We start from the raw sequence: 20,762 nt of genomic DNA, 5'->3' as shown, positions 1-20,762 counted from the left end.
ATTTTCACTTTTTTTTTTTTTTTTTCCGCTCATTAATTGAGCCATCAATGTTTGACTTAAGATTGTAAAGAGCACAATTTTAGACTAAATTTTAGAAATGTCTTGAGAAATTATGAATTTTTTTTAATAGGATACCAAACAGACCTTAACTTTTTTTTTTTTTTTTTTTTACCCTGATAAATTTGAGGCATCAATGTTTGACTTCAGATTGTAAAGAGCACAAAACTGGCTCGAGCCTAAACTACATATATTACCCAATATTGAAAGAAAAATGTGAGATTAGAGTGATGGACGAAAGTTATCAAGAGGAAAACAACAATAGCAAGGCATCTATCGGCCACTTCAAGCAGTGTACCAAGTGCTCTTTTGTTGACATGGCTTACGGAGTTGCTATGCATCCGCACTTCTTGATCCAAAGCCAAGTTTACTGCACACCGATGGTAACAAATTGCTGCCGAGAAAAAGTGTTCACCGATCAGTGGTGCACAACGCAGAAGATGCAAATCCCATAGGGTCGAGTCCAGGGACGAGTGAGTACCAATCTGGCAGTGAGATATTTCCAATTAAGCTGATGGAGCATAGATGACTTAGGGTGTTATTATGTGACCAGAACACTTGATTCGAGCAATGCTAATCGGTTTTTGGTGAGAGTAATCTTCTCTTCTGTTTCTGCTGCCTTTTCTTGAACTCCACGGACAATATCTTCAGGAGCTTTCTCCACAAACTGCATGCGCAAAGCTGATATTGTCAGAGGTATGATATGTGTGCATACATGAAGAGCATGTGAACGACTATGCTAAAGAAAGAAAGGACTCAACATAACATGCACGCATCATAACAAGAAATTACTATAACTCACTTTTATTTGTTTTCATTTAACACGAGATGCAAACAATTTAACGAAACTCCAGATGATGGATGTATCAAGTGTGGCAGAATTGATGTTGGCAAAATTTCCAAAAGTTCCGGTTATCCAAAATTTCTAAACTCATCTTACCAAATGTTTTAGGTTTTTATTTAATTTTGGTTCGAAATCCAATCATTTCAGTCAATGGATCCTTAGGGAACAAGACATGTAAAATACTTTCTCCGATCAATGCCAACTGCCAATCGCTTAAACATGAGTTAAAAATATTCATACTTTAGGAGAGCTGAGCCGAGATATAAGTCCATCATATTCTGTCTGCATCTTGGAAAGTCTCTTAGATAGGCGTTGGATTTCAGCAGTAATATCAATCATGTCAGCAAGAGGGAGATATGCCTCTAGCCCTTCACCAGCTACAAGATGGACTGATTGATCCGCATTCCCTGAAATAAAAGACATCCACCAAATATATGCCTCAGCATCAGGTCATATAAAGCCATAAAAATAAATGACAATAAACATGAACATTTCTGGGCCTTGGCCAAATGGAAAATAATCGATGAAGAAACATGCCTGGAGGAGAATCGGTAAAATGGATGTTTTGTAAATCTAGCCTGGAGAGAAGAGCTAAAACTTCCTTTTCCTTCTGCATCAAAATATAAATAAATATTTAAGTGAGTTAGTGGTAATGATAATTATGTCCAAATAAAAATCATTGCTGGAGAATGAATACGTACCCATATGTATTCAGTGACTTCTTCATTTGCAACTATAGATGCTGATATACGCTTTACAGGCTCAACAGAATATTCTGCTCGAGCATTTCTGATAGCTCTAGTCTAAGAATAACAAAGAAGAAAACTTAGTAATTTAATCAACCACTTTTGACTACAAGAAAACTATACAAGATAGCACAAAGTACCAGTTGGATTTGGGTATGGACCACTAAACAAGAAGGATGAAGGAATATCCACTCACCAAGGCCTGTAAATTTTCAAAATTTTTAATCGAATTGCTCTTCCTTGGAAGTGAAGTCAGTGGCCACGGAGATACAATAAGAGCTTCTTTTCGGTAGGGGAGTGCCTGTATCAAAGCAATCATTCATTTTAATTGAAACATTATCGAGGACAACAGTACAATGAAAGCGAACAAGCAGTCCACCCTAAATTCTAAGCAAAAGCTTTTCCATTTAATAATTACACCATAAGAAAATAATAAATACCTTATCAGTAGAGATAAGAAAATAATAAATACCCTATCAGTAGAGAAGTTGAATTCAACTCAAATGCTGAATATAGTGAATCAATTTTACCTGCCAGAGTTCCTCGGTCACAAATGGCATGAAGGGGTGTAGTAATTTAAGTATGTTTTCAAAAACATACAATAGAACTGCCTGTGTGACAGAAGCAACTGAACCACCACCAGAGTGGTAAAGACGAGCTTTACTGGCCTCGATGTACCTACAGAAGTGAAATAAGTCAACAATTGACAAGGGCGTAAATCAGTGCATCTGAGCTAGGCAGAAGATATTTTAGTAAGAAACACTCACTTTCAATGATAAAAAAGAGCAACCTAATACTGGGGAAAAGTTCCAGTCGTCTAGCTAGGCTAAACAAAACAGAGCTGTACCTCAGTATTACACGGCAGCAGAAAAAATGAATACCAAAATACATCAGCCACTCCAACCATAATAAAATATAGCTGGACAGTAAACTCTGAAGACACTGAAGCCTAAAGGGAAGCCAAAAAACCAACTCATTCCACTAACGACCCAACTCATCCTGTGTTCCTCCAAATATTCGGAGCTTGAACTTCATGACACAAATATAATGACCTAACCAAAAAACCCTGCACAGGATTTTTCCTTTTGGCAATTCTGATAAAAGCTTTTGGTAAGACTAATTCTGAAGCTCCATTTCCTTCCAGTGGCATATATATAAAGTTTGGTCCAGCTGGTTAGTTGACCTATTAGAGATTTTATTGGCCAAACATCAACATGCTACAAAATACCTAATCATAATACCAATCTGCATTGTTATCAGCCACAGAAACCAAAATGAGTAGAGTCTCAGAAAGTATTTTGTGATTCAGAGGTTTCTTTGGGGAGGTTCAAAATCTTTTAAGATATACAAGAGATTGACTTTATATAACAGAAAAATATATTATTTAACATTGTCACTCCTAATCGGTCAATTTTTATTTTGGACAGGAAACCTAGAAAAAGTAAAGCGAGATCCAGCACCTTTGTCCAAAAGGACAAGGGGCCCACAAGCAGAAACACAAGAGAGTAGTTCAGTGTATCCAATGGACGTGGATAAAGTAGCAACCAAACCCAAACCAGTAGGCAATGGGTGGAAAAGCCCATGATGTTGCATATTGCCATGCAACACTTCAAACTCCTGATATGGGATTCTATACCCCACTTAGGCTGGGTGTGACTGAACCAAACACATGGATGAATTATATTGGGAGATATGGAGCACCAGCAGGCGCTGGTTCTGACACGTGGATTACCCTTGCATAAATTTTCAAAGTCAGTATTCAACTTAAAACCAATTGGCATTGGGTGCAAAGTCTATAAACATTGAAGATTTCCATGCAATGCGTAGGATCCACAAAGATTGCATGTTCTCAATAAACGACTTTGGAGTGGTATGCCGCCAGTTTGTGTTTAAGTTGCTTAAAGAGATTTTTATTTTTTTTTAAATTTGTGTAGGCACATAACATAAGACTATGCTTTTGATTATTATCTGGTTGAAAACATTTAATGGAAACTCAAAACATACCAATCAGCAAAATCTCCCCAAAAGAAATCATATATCTCTCTTCCTACATCTCCAAAGAAAAATTTGTCATAGCTTGTGGTGACTGTGTCAATAAGCAAATGAAGTTTTGAAATCTGAAAAAGGGAGAAAAGTGAGTGGTTAAACAAAGAAGTAAAATCAACAGGCAATGCAGAAACTTAACATGACAAATATCTTACCACCCAACATTCTGGTAAAGGTAGCTTGTCTAGGAACTCCACTTTGTCAAACTGAAAAAGCATACCCATCATCCTATAATGTAAATATAACCTAACGTACAATAAGATCGAAATTTCCAAGATTTAATAGAGAAACGCAAGATATATTCATGGGCCATGATATGATATAGCACCAGATGGACGCATCTCATGGAATGAGGGAGAGAGAGTGACTAAGACATGTACATGGAGAATCATTTGGTTCCCATTCAGCCAGTGTGTTATTGTCTTATTTAACACATTTTATGGACAGATTCAGAAAGTAAGAAAGAGGAAAGACAGCCATCTCTTTTACGACTTGCGGAAAGCATAAGAGGACACCAAGGGAAGTAATTTGTAAGAAATCTACTGATAATTTTCAATTATAAAAGAGATGCATCAAACGCCGACATTAAGCCTCTGCCCAAGTTCTTTAGTAATTGAGAACTCGCTAAATCATTCAGACACATTCAGACATGATGTGCCTTGCAGACAAGTTTGTGATACATATACGAGCATGGGGCTATCTTTAGAGATATCAGGTCAAGTTTTCGTGAATCCTCAAGAGGAAGTTATAATTTTAGAGATACACACATGAGACAGGATGGAGCATAACAATTAACTAATCGTAAGTGGAGCATTTTCTGGTCAATCCTTAAAAGAATAAGTTATACTTCATAGCTCAACACGAAATCGTATGACTTGAGATAGTTTAGCAAACAAACCTTAAAAGAAAGTATATTTTCCCAAATTGATGCATCGTTTTGACTGGGTAAATTGTGCAATACAAATTTTCCAGCATTCCATAGTTTATTAGTGAAGGCCTTGTTGGATGTCAACCTCTCAGTGGATAAATTAAGGTCCTGGAAAACAAGACCAAATCAGCCAAAATGGTAATTGTATCAAGATATTAACATGCAACAGCTGAAGACTGCATACACATATTTCTGGTCAGCAAATATAGTAAAATAATGTTTGTTTTTAGAAGCGATAATTTTGTATAAATGCAGAACTGACGCATAAGTAAAGTGACAACAACACAAACCTGGCCAGCAGTCCCTAGAGCAATTGTAAATCTTAAAGCATCTGTGCCATATTCCTTGATTGTATCTAAAGGATCTATTACATTCCCCAATGTTTTTGACATCTTTCGACCCTGAAATAATCATTACATTATTTCATATATCTGAATATCAGACACATAAGAGTAGAGTACAATTAGAGAATGTAGTAAACAGTAGGTTATAGCAATGTTTTCAGAGGTGAAGGTGTAAGTAGAGGTATTTAGGGTCTCAGGGTGAGGTGTAAGCCTTTCAGTTTTTTTTCTGTATTAATCAAAATAATAGATTGGATTTTTGGTTTAATTTTAATGATTCTTTAAACTTTTCTGGGTCCAAGAAGATTTCTCTGCTTTCAATTCAGCTAGAATGTCCATTTGGGAGTTTCGGTAAAAGAAATCCATTCAAACGGCTACATTTCACATGTAGGAAAACACGCCATCCTCTTTCTCTCTCTCTCTCTCTCTCATCAGATCTGGTGCGAGCGTCTTTGCACTTTCTTCGGCGAAGCGAGTACCTTTGTGTTGTGTACGCTTTTCTGACTTTTTGTTTAATTATGCTAGACCTCGTGCTACAAGGCATGCAGAGGCCAAGCCATTTTGCGTTAATTCTCACCCAGAAATTATTTAAGAATCAACCATGCATGAATTGTGAAATGCAACTGGTGTCTTATCAGAAATTTTGTTGGAAGCAATCTGGAATATAGAATATTAAAAAAAATCCAAGGACAACCCAATAACCGTGCTAATAATATTTTCAATAAAAAGACAATCATACTGCACAAGCAAAATACAAAGAGGAAGTCAGGTGGTCAAGAAGACCACACAGAACCACCCAGAACTGAAAAGAAAACTAACAGGAAAGAAAGAGAGAGCAGAATCAGCACTCTCCCAAAAGATTATTAAAATAGAGAGGCTAGGACGTAACCATCAAATTAGCACTCTCCCAAAAGACAATCAACCTTGCACACCATGCAAAATGAACCAACAAATTAATGACATCCACATAATTAGGCACTTCATTAGCAAGGAATTTTGACGATCCTCAAAGTAAGCACACAAGAGAGAGGTTGGGAATAATCTATTTCACACTCAAGAAGAAATGACAAGCTAAAGGACAATTAAAATAAAATATCAACATTGATGCAGTAGTATTTATCATGCAGTTTCAACTTACTTGTGAATCCCTGATGAGACCGTGTAGATAAATGTATTTAAATGGTACTGTCCCTGTGAACTCAATTCCCATCATGACCATCCTCGCAACCCAAAAGAACAATATGTCATGCCTGTTCAAACATGCAAGCAATAATATAAACTTCCAACAATCTTTTCAAATGAGCAAGCTTGATCACCAATCACCATAATAACAAAGTTTACAAACCTTCCAAATTTTTGTAATAACCTATCGCAATTAGTGATAAATCTACACCCCCTTGCTCAAAGGGGACAACAGTCCCAAATATTGGGAATGGACTAGGCTTGAAGAACAAATCTAGAAACAATTATGTCCATTAAGAAACCAAGAGCCATACTAAAATTTGTGAGATCTAGGAGAAGCATCCCTAAAAGAGAAGATGGTTAGTCTTGATGGCAAAGGAAAGGGAGATGAGGAAAGCACGGGAAGCTGAGGGAAGTAGGTGTCTAGGAGCTAGGTATGGAAGGAGAGGTTTATGGAGGCTTAGAGAGAGAAAGTACACTAGGCTACTTATTTGACAAAAATTCAATATTAAATGCAGCCATACATGGGAAACCGAAGACAGATGGCAGGCAAATGCTTAGCATGGGATGCACATACCCAGTTTCAAGCATTGTTGTAGGATAAAACCGCTTAAAATCCTCAACTGATTCATCTGGCCATCCAAGAGTACTGAAAGGCCACAGTGCACTGTGAAAAGGAAAATATGATATATTTAGTCAAACTACAAAGCATCTCAAATATATGAAACCTTGCAATAAATATATGAAACCTTGATGTGGATTAAAAAAAAAAGACCAAGTATACATTAATTGTGAAATCAAAAGCTTCCACATGCAGCAAAAAGAAAACACTAGAAATTTAATAAAAACTGTTGTTACCTAAACAATGCTCATTCTTTTGTTAAATACACCAATATGCTGCTTCATTGCTTACAAACCAAACATAATGAATCAGATATTAGTTAGGTTTAGAAGTTACCAAATTAGTTCGGTATTTTAGTTTGAAGGATCATGTACAATTACCATTACAACTACACAAACAGTCATCTTGGTCACATAATCCCTTCAAACAACTGTGTTAAAACTGTATCCATGGGTTAAGACAAAATTGCTAAATAGGGCATGTTAAATCTCAAATCCTGGAAGCGTTGGCTAGAGTCTTCAAAGTTTTAGGTATTATATGAAAGAAAATAGTAAAGTCCCTCTTACCAAGAATGACAATGTCAGTCTCCGTGTTCATGGAAATTAATTTTAAAGCATGAAACTTTGAACAATTCGGAAATGCTAGACGAATTAATAATGCATCAATTAAACATGGATTTCATGATATAGCACACATTGGATGAAAATAGATTGTCCCACTGCCATCACAACGTACACAAATTTGAAACTTATTGCACTAGAACTTCTTGATTTCATGGAGCATGATTGAGTATAAGCATTCTAATGGATATATTTAAAATCATTTGTTGTTTCCTTTGGTAACAGGATGAGGTCTATTTAATGACATCTCCTAGTTCTAATTCTTTTTCCTACCTCCACTCACCACTTGAGCTAACATCCTTTTATATTCTACAAGCACAGAACATGGTAATATTACCTACCCAAAATTTAGGCAGCTTTCATACTTTAAAAGTAAAGCGGGACTTTTCAGAGTTTCTAGAAAACAATTTCACAAAAACTTTATTAACTGGCAATCCCATAAGCAACAAACCTCGAAAACCATGTGTCAAGAACATCAGGATCCTGATATATTTTTGCATCTTTTCCATACTTTTCTTGAGCTTTCCCAAGAGCTTCATCCTCACTCCTTGCAACTATATATTCTTCTTCACAATCTTTACCCACAATGTACCAAACTGGTATTCGATGACCCCACCACAGTTGTCTGCTTATGCACCAATCCTTAATATTTGATAGCCAGTGATTGTAAATCTGTTATTTAATAGAAGGCACAGGTGTGAGTGAAAGAATATAGCAAATCTCTCCGGGTAAGCCACTGCCTAAATGGGGAAGAGAACTTGTTGCATTAATGACATAAGGTACCCAATTTGTGATGCAATACAAAGAAATAGAAATGTAAAACAAACTAGACCCACAATGCACAGAACAGATATCAGCACTCGTGCTCGGTACAGAGTCCTATTGGGCATGAAACCAGCGACTTCCATCGCATGCTTAATTAATCTATTTTATTAGAGAAAACCTTTTTTGTCAACTAAAGAGTACGAAATGTCAATTATGCTCCTTTTAAGTTTTAATTGAGTTAATATTTAATCAGATTTAAAAATTGAGATTAAATCAGTAAAATAATTCACTGTTTAATTAATCAATTATGCTTCTCTCACTAAATTTTCTCTTTCTGCATCATCGATCAGATGCTTTAGCTAAAAATTAAAAAAAGAAGAACAAAATTTATGCTTCTAGTCATAATGAAAGAAAACAGCTCCATAGCTTTTCTTTTTGTACTTGAAGGCTCCAACGAAAAGAGAGGAAAACTACTTGGTGGTGTCCCAGAAGAGTCAATATGAGGCCAAATAGCACATACCTTTTCAAATCTTTCAGGTATAATTTTCAGGTCTCCTTTTTCAACAGCACTAAGGGCTTTCTCAGCTAAGGGCTCCATGGTTACAAACCACTGCTTGCTTACTAGAGGCTCTATAACCTGATATTGAAAGAATTGGAGGACAAAAGGAAGAATGTATATATAATAAAGGTAACAAAATCTTTATAGAAAATCACAATTTTTTCAAAACATAGTTCAAAAACCAAATGCGAAAAGCATTCAACTCACTTCTCCACCACGCTGAGATCTGGGAACTCATAAAGTATGCGACTCTTTCTTCACAGCTAAACCAGTCTCCTCCAGATCTGCCCAAAGTTTCTTCCGGGCCTCAAACCGATCAAGGCCACTGACAGAATCACAGGTTTCATTACCAAATATAAGATATAGGATAAAAGATAAAGTTCTCCAATAAATTCATGTTCACAATCCAAGAACTTATACAGCATTTACCAGTACAGTCCGGCAACCTTGTTTAGCGTTCCATCCTTGTTCATGACATTAAGTATTGGAAGACCAAGCTTTCTTGCAAGATTGTAATCATTATGATCATGTCCAGGGCTTATCTTTAGCACGCCAGTGCCAAAGTCTTTCTCAACATGCTGCCAAAACAATTAATGGTCCACAAATCAAGTTATTTACCTGGAATTATATGAGAAGCAGGTAGGCAGTCAAGGCAAATAGCGGACTGGAAAAACAAAAACAAATATCTATCTTCCGGTTACATTACACATTTTCTCATTACAAATGATGCCTTATAAAGATGTAAAGCAATATAGGCCCAGACAGCAGGCCTTGCACCACCGTCTGCAGAAAATATAACGACGTAATTTGCATAATCCTCTTGATTCAGTTACCAAATCAGATAGAATTTTCCCAAGGACAGAATTCTATTTTACTTTCTCACTTTTCAAAACATTATTCTTATATTACTTTGCACAAACATAGGATTCTAATTAATTACGTATTAGTATTGGAAACAAAAACTTACAGCAACCACTTTATAGTTCTACAAGGACATAACCACAATATTCCTTGTGTTGGTTTTATATAGCAGGGAGCATAAAGGAAGCTTAAAATAAGTATTCTTCCACATTACAGACTTCACAGCAAGTGAATAAACTGAAGACGTGCATCAAGAAAAAGAAAAAAGAGCACTCAATTGAAATGGGGAATAACTAAGAGGTAAAGAAAGTATTCAGGCAGGCACCAAAAAGAAAAACAGAACAAAAACCAACACATAAACCTAGGTAAGGGACTTGGTCGAAGGAATTGCACACAGACCCATGCCCAGTCGAAGAGGCTACCAGTACCACTAATAAATTCACTCCCATATTAACTTTCTGCTTCTAAACATCCCTGGACATTACTGTTAGAGCATGATACCCATCAGAGATCTCAGCATCAGTAATTGAGATTTGGCATCATACTAACAATAAAATTACAACAGCAAATACAATGATGATATAGAAAGTAGTCCAAGATGCTTTACCTTGTCAGCAATGATAGGGACGTGACGGCCATATGTCAAAGGCACTATAGCCATTCTATTAATATATTTAGAATATCGATCATCCTGCATGACATTATAAAACATTAGAAACCATTTGGACTAACAGCTAGTACAGCAATTAGTGTTTTAGCGTCCTTTGGCAAAGAAGAATAGAAAAAAAAACTATAAAATGTTGATAAGGTAAAACAGCTGAGTGAAATTTCCAAACATACGTCCCTACTTGTTCCTTTGGGTCACATATTAAGAGTAGCTTCTGGCTTGTGTTTGGCATAGAGTGAGTTGTCAGGGAGTTTTTAAAAGAATAAGGCCCATATGCGTTGTGCAGTTTTGGACTCCATTTGGGTGCTGTGGTGGGAAAGGAAGAAGTGTTTAAGATAGGGAAGAAAAGTTGATTTCATTGTGGGACAGTTGCTTTCTTGCGGCCATGCTTTCCAAAACACTTTAGGTATGTCCCCTTTAGTATGACTCATCTAGGCTGGTCTATTGTTCTGGACTAGGTGTGGCAACTGTATTATGCTGTTTAATTGGCCTATGTCTATGTGTGTGGCTTTGATGGTAGCCTTTTAGGTCACTTAGTTCATAAAGTGAAAATTTCAATCCTTGTTAGTCTTTGGCAATTTTCACTTTATAAATAATGAGGGTTCTTCATTGAGAAAAAAAAAAGAAAAAGAAAAAATAAGACTCCTTGGATTCAAATGTTGGTGAACATGACCCGTAGGAGTAAAAAGATCAAACATATTAGAAGTTCCCAAACAGGGAATACAATGTTCGTTTATAGAGAGAGAAATTTCAACACTCAAAACAGGTATACGTCTAGGGCTTCTTACACCTCGATTTGTTGTTAATTAAACAATACTAAATAAGGAAGAAAACAAAGATAACTATGTAAACACATGCTTAGGTTTCATGTTGTAGAATTCAGAAAATTAAACAATATATGCACAGACCTAAGACCATTGTGCATGTACCGACTTTTTAAAGTAAACAATACATGAATAAAATCTAAATACTTAAGCACCAATTCATTAATCTAGGCCTTCACAACAAAAGCCCAGGTTAGGAATTTATATAAAAAGATTAGGTACATAGATGTTGGTCCAAAAAAATCAAAAGCAATGTCTAAAAATATTTTACCCTATAACCTTTCTAAATTGCTTAAACATCATTTACCATAAAAGAATTGTCATCACCTGGTCGATCCATAACTAAATTCCTAAAGGAAGTCAGAAATGTAAGCAAAATAACCCTACCTCAGGATGCACAGCAATAGCTACATCACCAAATAATGTCTCCGGACGTGTTGTTGCTATTGTCAGATAGTCAGACCTAAGTACAGAAGGTAACAATGAGAGTGCATAATGTAACTCGGAAAATTGTTAGAACTCACCCATAGAAACACAGCAGTACAAGAATTTACAAACGAACATGTTACCATGTGCAACCGAGTTTATCAATAAGTGAACGACGGCTAAAGATCGTAAAACTTAAGGACTCCCAAAATCTTGTAAACAGTAATCATCTTTTTGTTGTAATATTAGTTAGTTGTCAAACACAAAATAAACTACCAATGTTTGAACTATGAATGTCACAGTTATTGTGCCAACAAATTTTCCTCTCTAGAGGGATAAAGTTGTTTTTTTTATAAATAAAAAATTAATTAAAAGAGGAAAAAAGCAGAGACAACAAAAAGGGTGGTTAAGCAAACCACCCCAACCAGAAACGGGAAGAGACAAAGCCAACTCTCAGAGTCGAGTGGATTAACATAAGATCTGCACTAGCAACCATATATCAACAGAATATTTTGCACCAGCACACAGTAATAGCACAACAGAAAGCATATGCTTCTACACTCTAATAGACCACATAACGTTAAGAACACATTTCATAAAGGAATCAGAAATGGTCAGCTGGCAATTACTTTACACCTCCAGCAACACGATACTTAAGATAATAAAGAGTTCCGGATTCTTCATGATATTCTACTTCCTGTTCACAAATATTAAGGGCCATGTCAAGTATTGCATTTTAAAGCACAAGCTGAATCGAGATTAGAGTGTAACACATACATGAGACCAGATGAAACTTACCAAGTCAGAAACGGCAGTCTGTAGACTAGGAGACCAATTCACCATGTAGGACCCTACGTATATACAAATAACAAAACAGTATACATGTAAGTCACACTTTCTTGTGAACGATAAAGCTACAGCTTACTCTTCCAAAATCAACTCAAAACCAGAGGGAGATTTTCAGGACAAAAGTGTAAAATAATAAGGTGAATATAAATTCAACTGTTCTGACTAGAGAAAATGTTTGTTTCAGTCACCATAGAAATGTAATTGTTGTAATACACAAGAGAGCTAATTCCTTACATCTTGACTTTTGCTATTATGCAGAAGAAAAAAAACTGTCAGCTTATTCATAACTGAAGACTTCAACATACAAGAATTTCAACGAAAATTCTGACATACCAGTTCTTTATAAGATTAATATGTCACCATATATTTCAACTTTTCACAAATAATTCAATTCTTTCAAATTTTCACAAACAGAGAACACATCTAACACGAAGCTAGTAGCATATTCGCGGTACAAATATGTCACCATATATTTTCTAAAATGGCACCACATAGATTAATGAAATAAATATCCTTTAACAGATAAACTCAACCAAATACTGACTCAACGAATCAACATAATGTTTCACAAAGTTGGCACGCTGTAGAGCATATATCAGCTTATGGTTACAGACAACCAGCCATCCCACATGTATGATGATAACTTGAAGCTAAGAACTTCAAATGATGAGAAAAGTTGTCACAACATGAAGTAAAGAATAACAAAAACTAAAGACAATGGATGGGATTCAGCAGCAAAACAAACCCACCTTCAGAACTCCATTAAAAAAGGACACAGGCTACAACAAAGTTCTTCAGAATCTAGGATTATGGAAGAACTTTAAAAGGAACTTAGGGCTATACCTTGATAGATTAAACCTTTCTCATGAAGTCTGACAAAGGCCTCTACAACAGCACCTGCATCGAGTAAAAGGATATGAGCCTTGACAGATGAAGCCTTTTCCTTCACAATGAGTTTCGATTTTTTCAGAAAGAAATAATAAAAATGATCACAATACAAACATTTACTAGCTCCTAACAACATTATTGACCTTTGAAGTTAAAACTGCTCTTTTTTATTACACCTTGAAGCCCTAAAGAAAAGTTTCAATAAAGTGTGCATATGCAAGGGGTTGTAGCTCAAGTGGCTAAAAGCATTTACTCATGAACCCAAGGTCCTAGGTCCGGTTCCCCCACTCCCCCAACAAATCAATAACTTTTGCATATATTCCTAGACAATTCATAGGTGCCCTTTACTCCACATGGGAACTTGCCATACCGTGCCCCCTTGGGGCTTACATTTCATTTATACTTGCTCAATTGATTAGAGTTCTACAAGATAGAAAAATGCCTTACGACTTAGCTGTTCATCAAGGGTGAAATGCTCTCTATTCCAATCACAAGAAGCACCAAGTCTTTTGATCTGATTTATGATGGTTCCACCATACCTGATATTATAATCTATTAACAACTAACAAGTATAAATGGAAACGACAAATTTCATTGGAACATTAATGGCAGCAATTCACCTTTTTTGGGAATTGTATTTGGTATAAATTAGTAAATTGAAAATCTAATCATATATGGTTCCACAAATTTTGAATATAAAAGACAAGAATTCAGAACAGAATCATAACTACACAAGATTTTACTTCAAAAATAGGCATGCTTTTTGAAACGAATGACTGGTATAGGGTACTTTTCAGTAGAATCTTTAACTTAGCTAATCTTCAGAAGCAGAATAATGATGATCATTCATTCATGCTGCAGGTATTAAATTATGAATAGTAGGAATCAGTCAATTTAATTTTTCTACATTGCCCACCCAATGTTGACTTGTGAAATGAGACTTCCATACAACCCTAGCTTGCTTTCAGGGTCTTTCATGAAGTGGCCATTCTCCAAAAAGTCATCTTTACAAATAAAGAACTAACTAGATATTTAGAAGAGATGATGCACAAAATTAAAAGAGAAACCTAACATGTTCAGTAGATATGCCACAGGCCAAAGTATATATTTAGCAGTGATTCAGTGTACACCAAAATTGTTTTCCATGATTTTTCTCTTTTTTTTAAAAGAAACAATATTATTTATCAGTGATTCAGCGTATACCAAACTGCAATATAGCTTTAGAAAGGCCATAGCAACATCCTGTACAAGGAATTCTACATGTTGTGACAAGAAACAACAGTTTTTCTCTCTTTTTACTAACACCACAAAAAATATAGTACGGTAGAATGCACGAAAGAAAGAGAGAGAGAGAGAGAGAGAGAGAGAGAGAGAGAGGATAAACAATGGAAGATAGATAAGAATATATACTTCTCTTTCCACTCCCAAACTTTACTCACAAACTCATCTCGACCCAAGTCAACCCTTCTAATTCCTTCAGAAGCAAGCATTTTTTCCACAACCAGCTGGTAGAAAAAGAGGAATATTGGTATGAGCAAAAAAGTCAAACTAAGATAGGCAAGTTACGATTCTAATTAATACAAAAAGGTGCTAATTAAGACAAAATCAAAGCCAATGAACAAATATAGATTCTGAATTTGACCAACAAAGTTATCATTAAAAAACCAAATCCCAATCGTGAGCTCAAAAAAAAAAAGAAAGAATCAGATCAAAGCAGTTTCAACTCTTCCAGAATTTAAAGGAAGTTGCAATACAAGCAGTTATAGAACATAGAAAATTGTAAATGAAGATGATGTGAAGTATTGCAATAAAGATGTGAAAACAGTGGAAATACTTGTCTTGAAACACAGGCTTTGTGGTACAGAGACAAACCTGAGTTGCTATACCAGCATGGTCAGTCCCAGGAAGCCAAAGTGTTGGTTTCCCCTTCATCCGATGATATCTAACCATAATGTCCTACAACAGAAATTAATGAAAAGTGAATAGAAGAAGTAAGCAGCAGTAAGAAGCAGTCGAATTAAAATTTAGGAAAATTGAACCAAGTTCAACCACATTTTTTCAGACAAAAGTTTAGTAATTTTCTTTTTCTTAGATTAGGTCCTTCTAACCATTTGACAAATCCAAGCCCCAATCATCATTAACTACAGTAAAATACGGGTTTGAAATCCCCCGAATTAAGGTATTCAAATTGTAAAAATCTCAATATTTAAGAGGTTTATATGCCTACAGGCTACACCACAAGGCCCAAAGGTACAACTGACTTTGTGTTGACACTTGGGATTACTATTTTTATCAGCTATGCTTTGATATTCTGTACAAAATCTCATTGCACATGTAGTCCTTAGTTCTTCCAATTCAATTCCAATCTTTCAACTTCGTGTACCTATATTTAGATATTCCAAAATATTTTCCATGTCTTATTCAACTATTATTTATACAACCTCACACCAGTATGTGCAATTAAAAAATGAACACATTCTTGGGCCACACGTGACAGATGAGCAACAGTTACCTATGCCTAGAAAACTAGAAGCATGGCTAGGTGCAAACACTAATATGCACTTCAACAAAAAATGACAGAGAATGATAAGATCCAATACTTATAAACAAACACGTTTCACAACCTCAAGAGTTACAAACATCGCATGCCCCATATGTAGAGAACCAGTAACATTTGGAGGCGGCATTGAGATCACAAAAGGGTCACTTCCTCGGCCAAGGTTTGGCCTAAAATAACCTTGAGACTCCCACCTAACAATCAAATGAATTCATTTACATGCAATGATTGTACATAAAAAAAATAGACTAGTAAGCACCACTTGATAGAATCTGTAAACTGGCATGTGAAAGTACAGGCAAGAGTCAAGACACACATGCAGCAACATAATTTCTTTTAAGTTGAAATTAGAATGTGTTTTTCATTATAAATTATTAAAAATTACAATCACTACATAATTTATTTTAAGTTGAAATTAGAATGTGTTTTTCATTATTAAGTATAAAAAATTGCAGTCACTACATTAAATACATGCAGAAACACCATAGGCTAATGCAGCATGAAACTGAAACTTTTATCACCGGTGTAAGTCAGAGATCTGACAATATATCTGAAACAGCTTCTTGGAACTTAATCTTTCATACTAATGGAGAGCAATGGCGTAGATCAATTATAACTAGGAAATGTAATAACACGTAAGGTACCAAAAAAGTGATTCTCTCTTAACCAAGCCACAAGAAACCCAAGTGCTCTGGAGCATTGGGTTTGTGGACTTCCATAGGAATTAAACATTAAGAATTTCACTCACTGATAATTGGATCAACATGGAATATGGAGTTAGAAGCAAGGTTTTAAAAGACGCTAGTTGAGCGGCGAGCTAGGGCCTAGCGCCTAGGCGGCTAGGCGGGGTGCCTAGGTGGACTAGGTGGATTTAAGTAAATCTATTATATTTTGTGTAAATAAGTGTGTTTATACTTAAAATATATATATTTTTTCATTCTAAACTACAAAATACAATGATATATATATTATGAAGTATTGGAACATAATTAAAATATGGTGAACATGCATATAATGTGTATTCATTTTAGCATTCAACAAGTCTCTTACAATTTATTGAAAAAAATAAAATGCAAAATGAAAGTTATCTATTTTTTGTCTAAGAAAGTCGCAACCTAGGCGGGTGCCTAGACAGGCTAGGCGGGTGCCTAGGCGGTCTAGGTGGGCGCCTCAGCAACTCAGCAACTCTAGGCGCCCTTTCTTAATTTTCAAACGCCTGGGCATTAATCGGGGCGGTGACCAACCGCCTAGCGCCTAGGCGGGGCCTAGGCAATGCTAGGCGGGGATTTTTAGAACAGTGGTTTGAAGTTTAGACTGGAAAACTAGCTTGGTTGTCTTATACACCAAATTCCGAAAATGAAAAATAATCCAAAAAATGAACAAATACTTATACTTTCATAATATTTTTGGTATCCAATTTATTTTCTATACAACAACACCCCATAAGTATCAGGACTAGCCCTGCATAATGCATTTCGAGCATCAACAAGAAAACTTGAAAAGATGTCAGGTGCACTGCAATAGTATCTCCTGAAGAAAGATTGGTGACTGACACTTCAAGAAGGATGTCAACTGTGAACTCCAACGCAAACATTTTCCCAGAAAAAAAGTGCTGGCCTCCTGAGTTGTATAAGCTACTTTCCAACGATTGAATATACTTAAACTTTTTCCTCAACTCTAGTTCAAAAAATGGGAAAACTCATCTTTCATCCCAACAAAACAACTTCAGTTACAAATTTGGCAAATACATGACAAAAAGTACATTACACAATGAGGCAATACAACATCACATAAGCAGAGCGGTCCGACTAAATATACTGCAAAGCCTCAAATTCAGAACTAACAGTAGAACGATAGCATTATATCAGATAACATCAGACCCTATAAATCCAACACCTGCCTTCAGATACAGAAGCTTCCCCAATTCACGTTAAGAAAAAAAAAAAAAAAAAAATTTCGACAGTGAATTGTAACAAAAAGAAAATCATCGAGAATGCGCATAACACCATATTTATTTATTATTGTTATCCCAATTATTGGTCATAACGGAAAGAATGCAAAAGAAAAGATTATAAGAAACAATATTACCAATTGTATATCCGCTCTTCTGAAGTAAAATCAAAGGTCTTTGCAATCTCTGGAGACGTAAACACACCATTCTCGGAAGCAGCAACTGAAACAGAACAAGAAATGATAAATGCACCATCCAACAAATTCTACAAACTTCAACGAACAAAAGTCTACGAATTAAAGTGATTAAAATTCAAATACTTGATTGGTTAAGCTCAATTGTCAGTATTTTTCCAACTGATAACAGTGGGAAACATGAAATGAAAGCTACGTCCGAATTTTCTCGGCAACCAAACAAAGAGTTAAGGGAAAGTGAGAGGGTAATAATCACCTGACAAGTGCTTAGGCTTAAGAGGATTGAAATGCCAGTAGGAGACACTGGTGCGACGACGTCGTTTGGAGAAGAGAAGAGGACGGAGCCTGTGAGCAGAGCACGACGACCAGAGGGAGGGGCCGGGGAATGTCGTTTGGAGAATCATCGTTTTGGAGAGAAACGCTCGTTTTTCGAGGTCGTATTTTCCAGGTGAGGAAATGACGATGAAGATAAACCCTGGTAGGACTTTAGCTTAAAGAAGGGTTTTAGTTTGTGGCAGAGAAATAGCGGAGGTAGCGGCTTGCGAATGGATCCCACTTCGGATTTGGTCCATGTGATTTTTTATTTTTTCCATAAAAATTTGATAAAAATTGATGGCACGAACCTCATTGATGTGATTATCAGTAATGATATTGATTAATGTTAGAATTTGAAGATTAAAGTGAGGGAGAGCTCAATTTCAAGGATCATTCATGATAAAAACTCGAATACGCATGGTAACTTTTTTGTAAGGACAATTAGATCTTAAATTAGATCGTTTGATCTATGAAAATGGTTTGATTCATCAAAATACAAACGGGTTAGATCTATAAAAATGCCACTTGTACGAGATGAAGGTTCATCAATTGAAGCTGCTTCTATGTATTTTATATTTTATGTAATTACGTTGAGCATCTTCAATTGATCATCTGAATCAGTTTCGAACAAAAGTTAGAAGGATGAGGTGGTTCATATCCAATCACACTTCCAAGCATAAGGAGTAAGAGGTTTAAGTTTAAATATCGTGAATGACAAATAAGCTCATAACCTTAATTACTATATTTTAATAATTTTTAAAATAAAATAACTGTTATTAGCATTCCAAAAAATCATTTTGCATCATTCACAAGTCTATTTTTCTTTCTAAATATATAGTGCTAATAACAATTTGCAAAATAAAAACTCTATATCAATTGGTTCATAAAACATTAAGACTTCCTAAATTAAACTTATGCTTGGATATAAACTTTTTAAGGAGCTTAAAAGATAGTCTCTTTACTTAAAATTTGACTTGATAGTATAATTAGAGATGCTTTATTTGTAATTAACTCGATTCTCAATTCTGAAAGAGGTTGTGAGTCTTGTGACCATCTGTCATCACATTTCAAGACAAGTTAATACTAATTAAGGGTGATTAGTGAGTGTTGAGAAAGTCAACAATCACATAAGATATTTGCCTAGAGTAGCATTTAATCAATGTTGATTTGAGCAAATATGTTGGAATGATTACCGTTCTATTAGTGTTGATTGTATCAATTAGCTAGATATTTACTTTCCTGTTTTGTATCAATTTTATCAATCATAAGAATCAATTATATGGTTATTTCCTATATATACTTGCATATTGTAATTTTAGAAATTATCAATAAAAAAATATTCAACCATATTAAAATTTAATTGTCGATACTATTGTTATGATGTTGTTACGATGTATTTATGTAATTCATTGTATAGTTTCAGTTACGAACCTAACTTCCCAACAACGGTGTATTTATGTAATTCATGTAATTGGGTTGATAACATTTATTGAAGAATCCTTTTTCTATATGGCCACAGCTACACAAGTGACCGACGCATCATCTGCATTCCAACCATTCCTAGCCGATGAAGAATCAATCGCCAAACCACTCGAAACTACCCAATTACCGGTATTCAAATTCGACGAGTACATGTCAACGAAGGCAAAGATGGTGGACAAAACGTTGAACGAGGCTGTGCCGTTGCAGTACCCCGAGAAAATCCACAGGGCAATGAGGTACTCGCTTTTGGCCAGCGAAAAGCGCGTGCGGCCGGTTTTATGTCTAGCCGCGTGTGAATTAGTCGGAGGGGACGAGTCGCTCGCAATCCCAACGGCTTGTGCTGTTGAAATGATCCACACCATGTCGCTTACTCACGATGATCTTCCTTGCATGGACAACGGCGATCTTCGTCGCGGAAAGCCTACCAACCACAAGGCTTTCGGGGAAGAAACCACGATTCTAGCCGGTGATGCGCTTCTTTCCCTTGCCCTTGAACACATTGCGACTAAGACAACAAAAGCAGTCTCGCCGGAGCGTGTGGTTCGAGCCATTGCAGAGATTGGTTTGGCCGTTGGATCATTAGGCCTCGTGGCGGGTCAAATGGCGGACATTCAAAGCGAAGGCAAAGAAATGACGCTGCGAGAACTTGAGTACATTCACGTGCATAAGACCGCGAAGCTCCTCGGGGCATCGGTGGTTTGTGGGGCAATCATCGGAGGAGCAGGTGAAGGGGAGGTGGAGAGGCTGAAGAATTGGGGAAGACAGCCGGGAAAGACTCGGCAAGCGATAAGGCGACGTATCCAAAGCTGATGGGGATTGAAGGGGCAAAGAATTTTGCAGCCCAGTTGGTGGCGCAAGCAGCGGAAGAGCTTGCTCATTTCGATACTGCTAGGGCGGCTCCGTTGTATTAGTTAGCCAATTATATTGCCAACAGACACATAGAGGAACAATTCTTACCGTTCTTTACTAAAATTTAAAAATAAATTAATGAATATACAGAGACTGTTTTTTCTTTTTCATTTTCTTTTGAGAAAATAA

General features: G+C 36.1%; 1 protein-coding gene and 1 pseudogene across 1 annotated transcript; one reads left to right on the top strand and one right to left on the bottom strand.

The window, feature by feature from the left end:
- Window positions 1-202: 202 nt before the first annotated feature.
- On the bottom strand, window positions 203-18,415 carry LOC103927263 (valine--tRNA ligase, chloroplastic/mitochondrial 2). Its single transcript, XM_048574434.1, is given in 27 exon segments — window positions 203-724; window positions 1,142-1,308; window positions 1,439-1,511; window positions 1,603-1,704; window positions 1,844-1,948; window positions 2,178-2,325; window positions 3,652-3,764; window positions 3,849-3,899; window positions 4,592-4,729; window positions 4,912-5,022; window positions 6,101-6,212; window positions 6,722-6,811; window positions 7,838-8,058; window positions 8,672-8,788; window positions 8,918-9,035; window positions 9,140-9,288; window positions 10,179-10,262; window positions 11,450-11,525; window positions 12,118-12,185; window positions 12,287-12,339; window positions 13,181-13,234; window positions 13,673-13,764; window positions 14,636-14,730; window positions 15,098-15,181; window positions 15,850-15,976; window positions 17,871-17,955; window positions 18,184-18,415. Coding segments are annotated over 27 exon segments (2,907 nt in total). The 5' UTR covers window positions 18,332-18,415; the 3' UTR covers window positions 203-598.
- Window positions 18,416-19,667: 1,252 nt separating this feature from the next.
- On the top strand, window positions 19,668-20,737 carry LOC103927286 (annotated as a pseudogene).
- The last annotated feature ends 25 nt before the right edge of the window (window positions 20,738-20,762 follow it).

The sequence above is a fragment of a genome, unplaced genomic scaffold (genome assembly GCF_019419815.1).
Source record: "Pyrus x bretschneideri cultivar Hongxiangsu unplaced genomic scaffold, Pyrus_bretschneideri_v1 Contig71, whole genome shotgun sequence".
Lineage (NCBI taxonomy): Eukaryota > Viridiplantae > Streptophyta > Magnoliopsida > Rosales > Rosaceae > Pyrus > Pyrus x bretschneideri.
The sequence above is the reverse complement of the archived record's forward strand: the minus strand, read 5'-3'. Positions and strand labels throughout refer to the sequence as shown.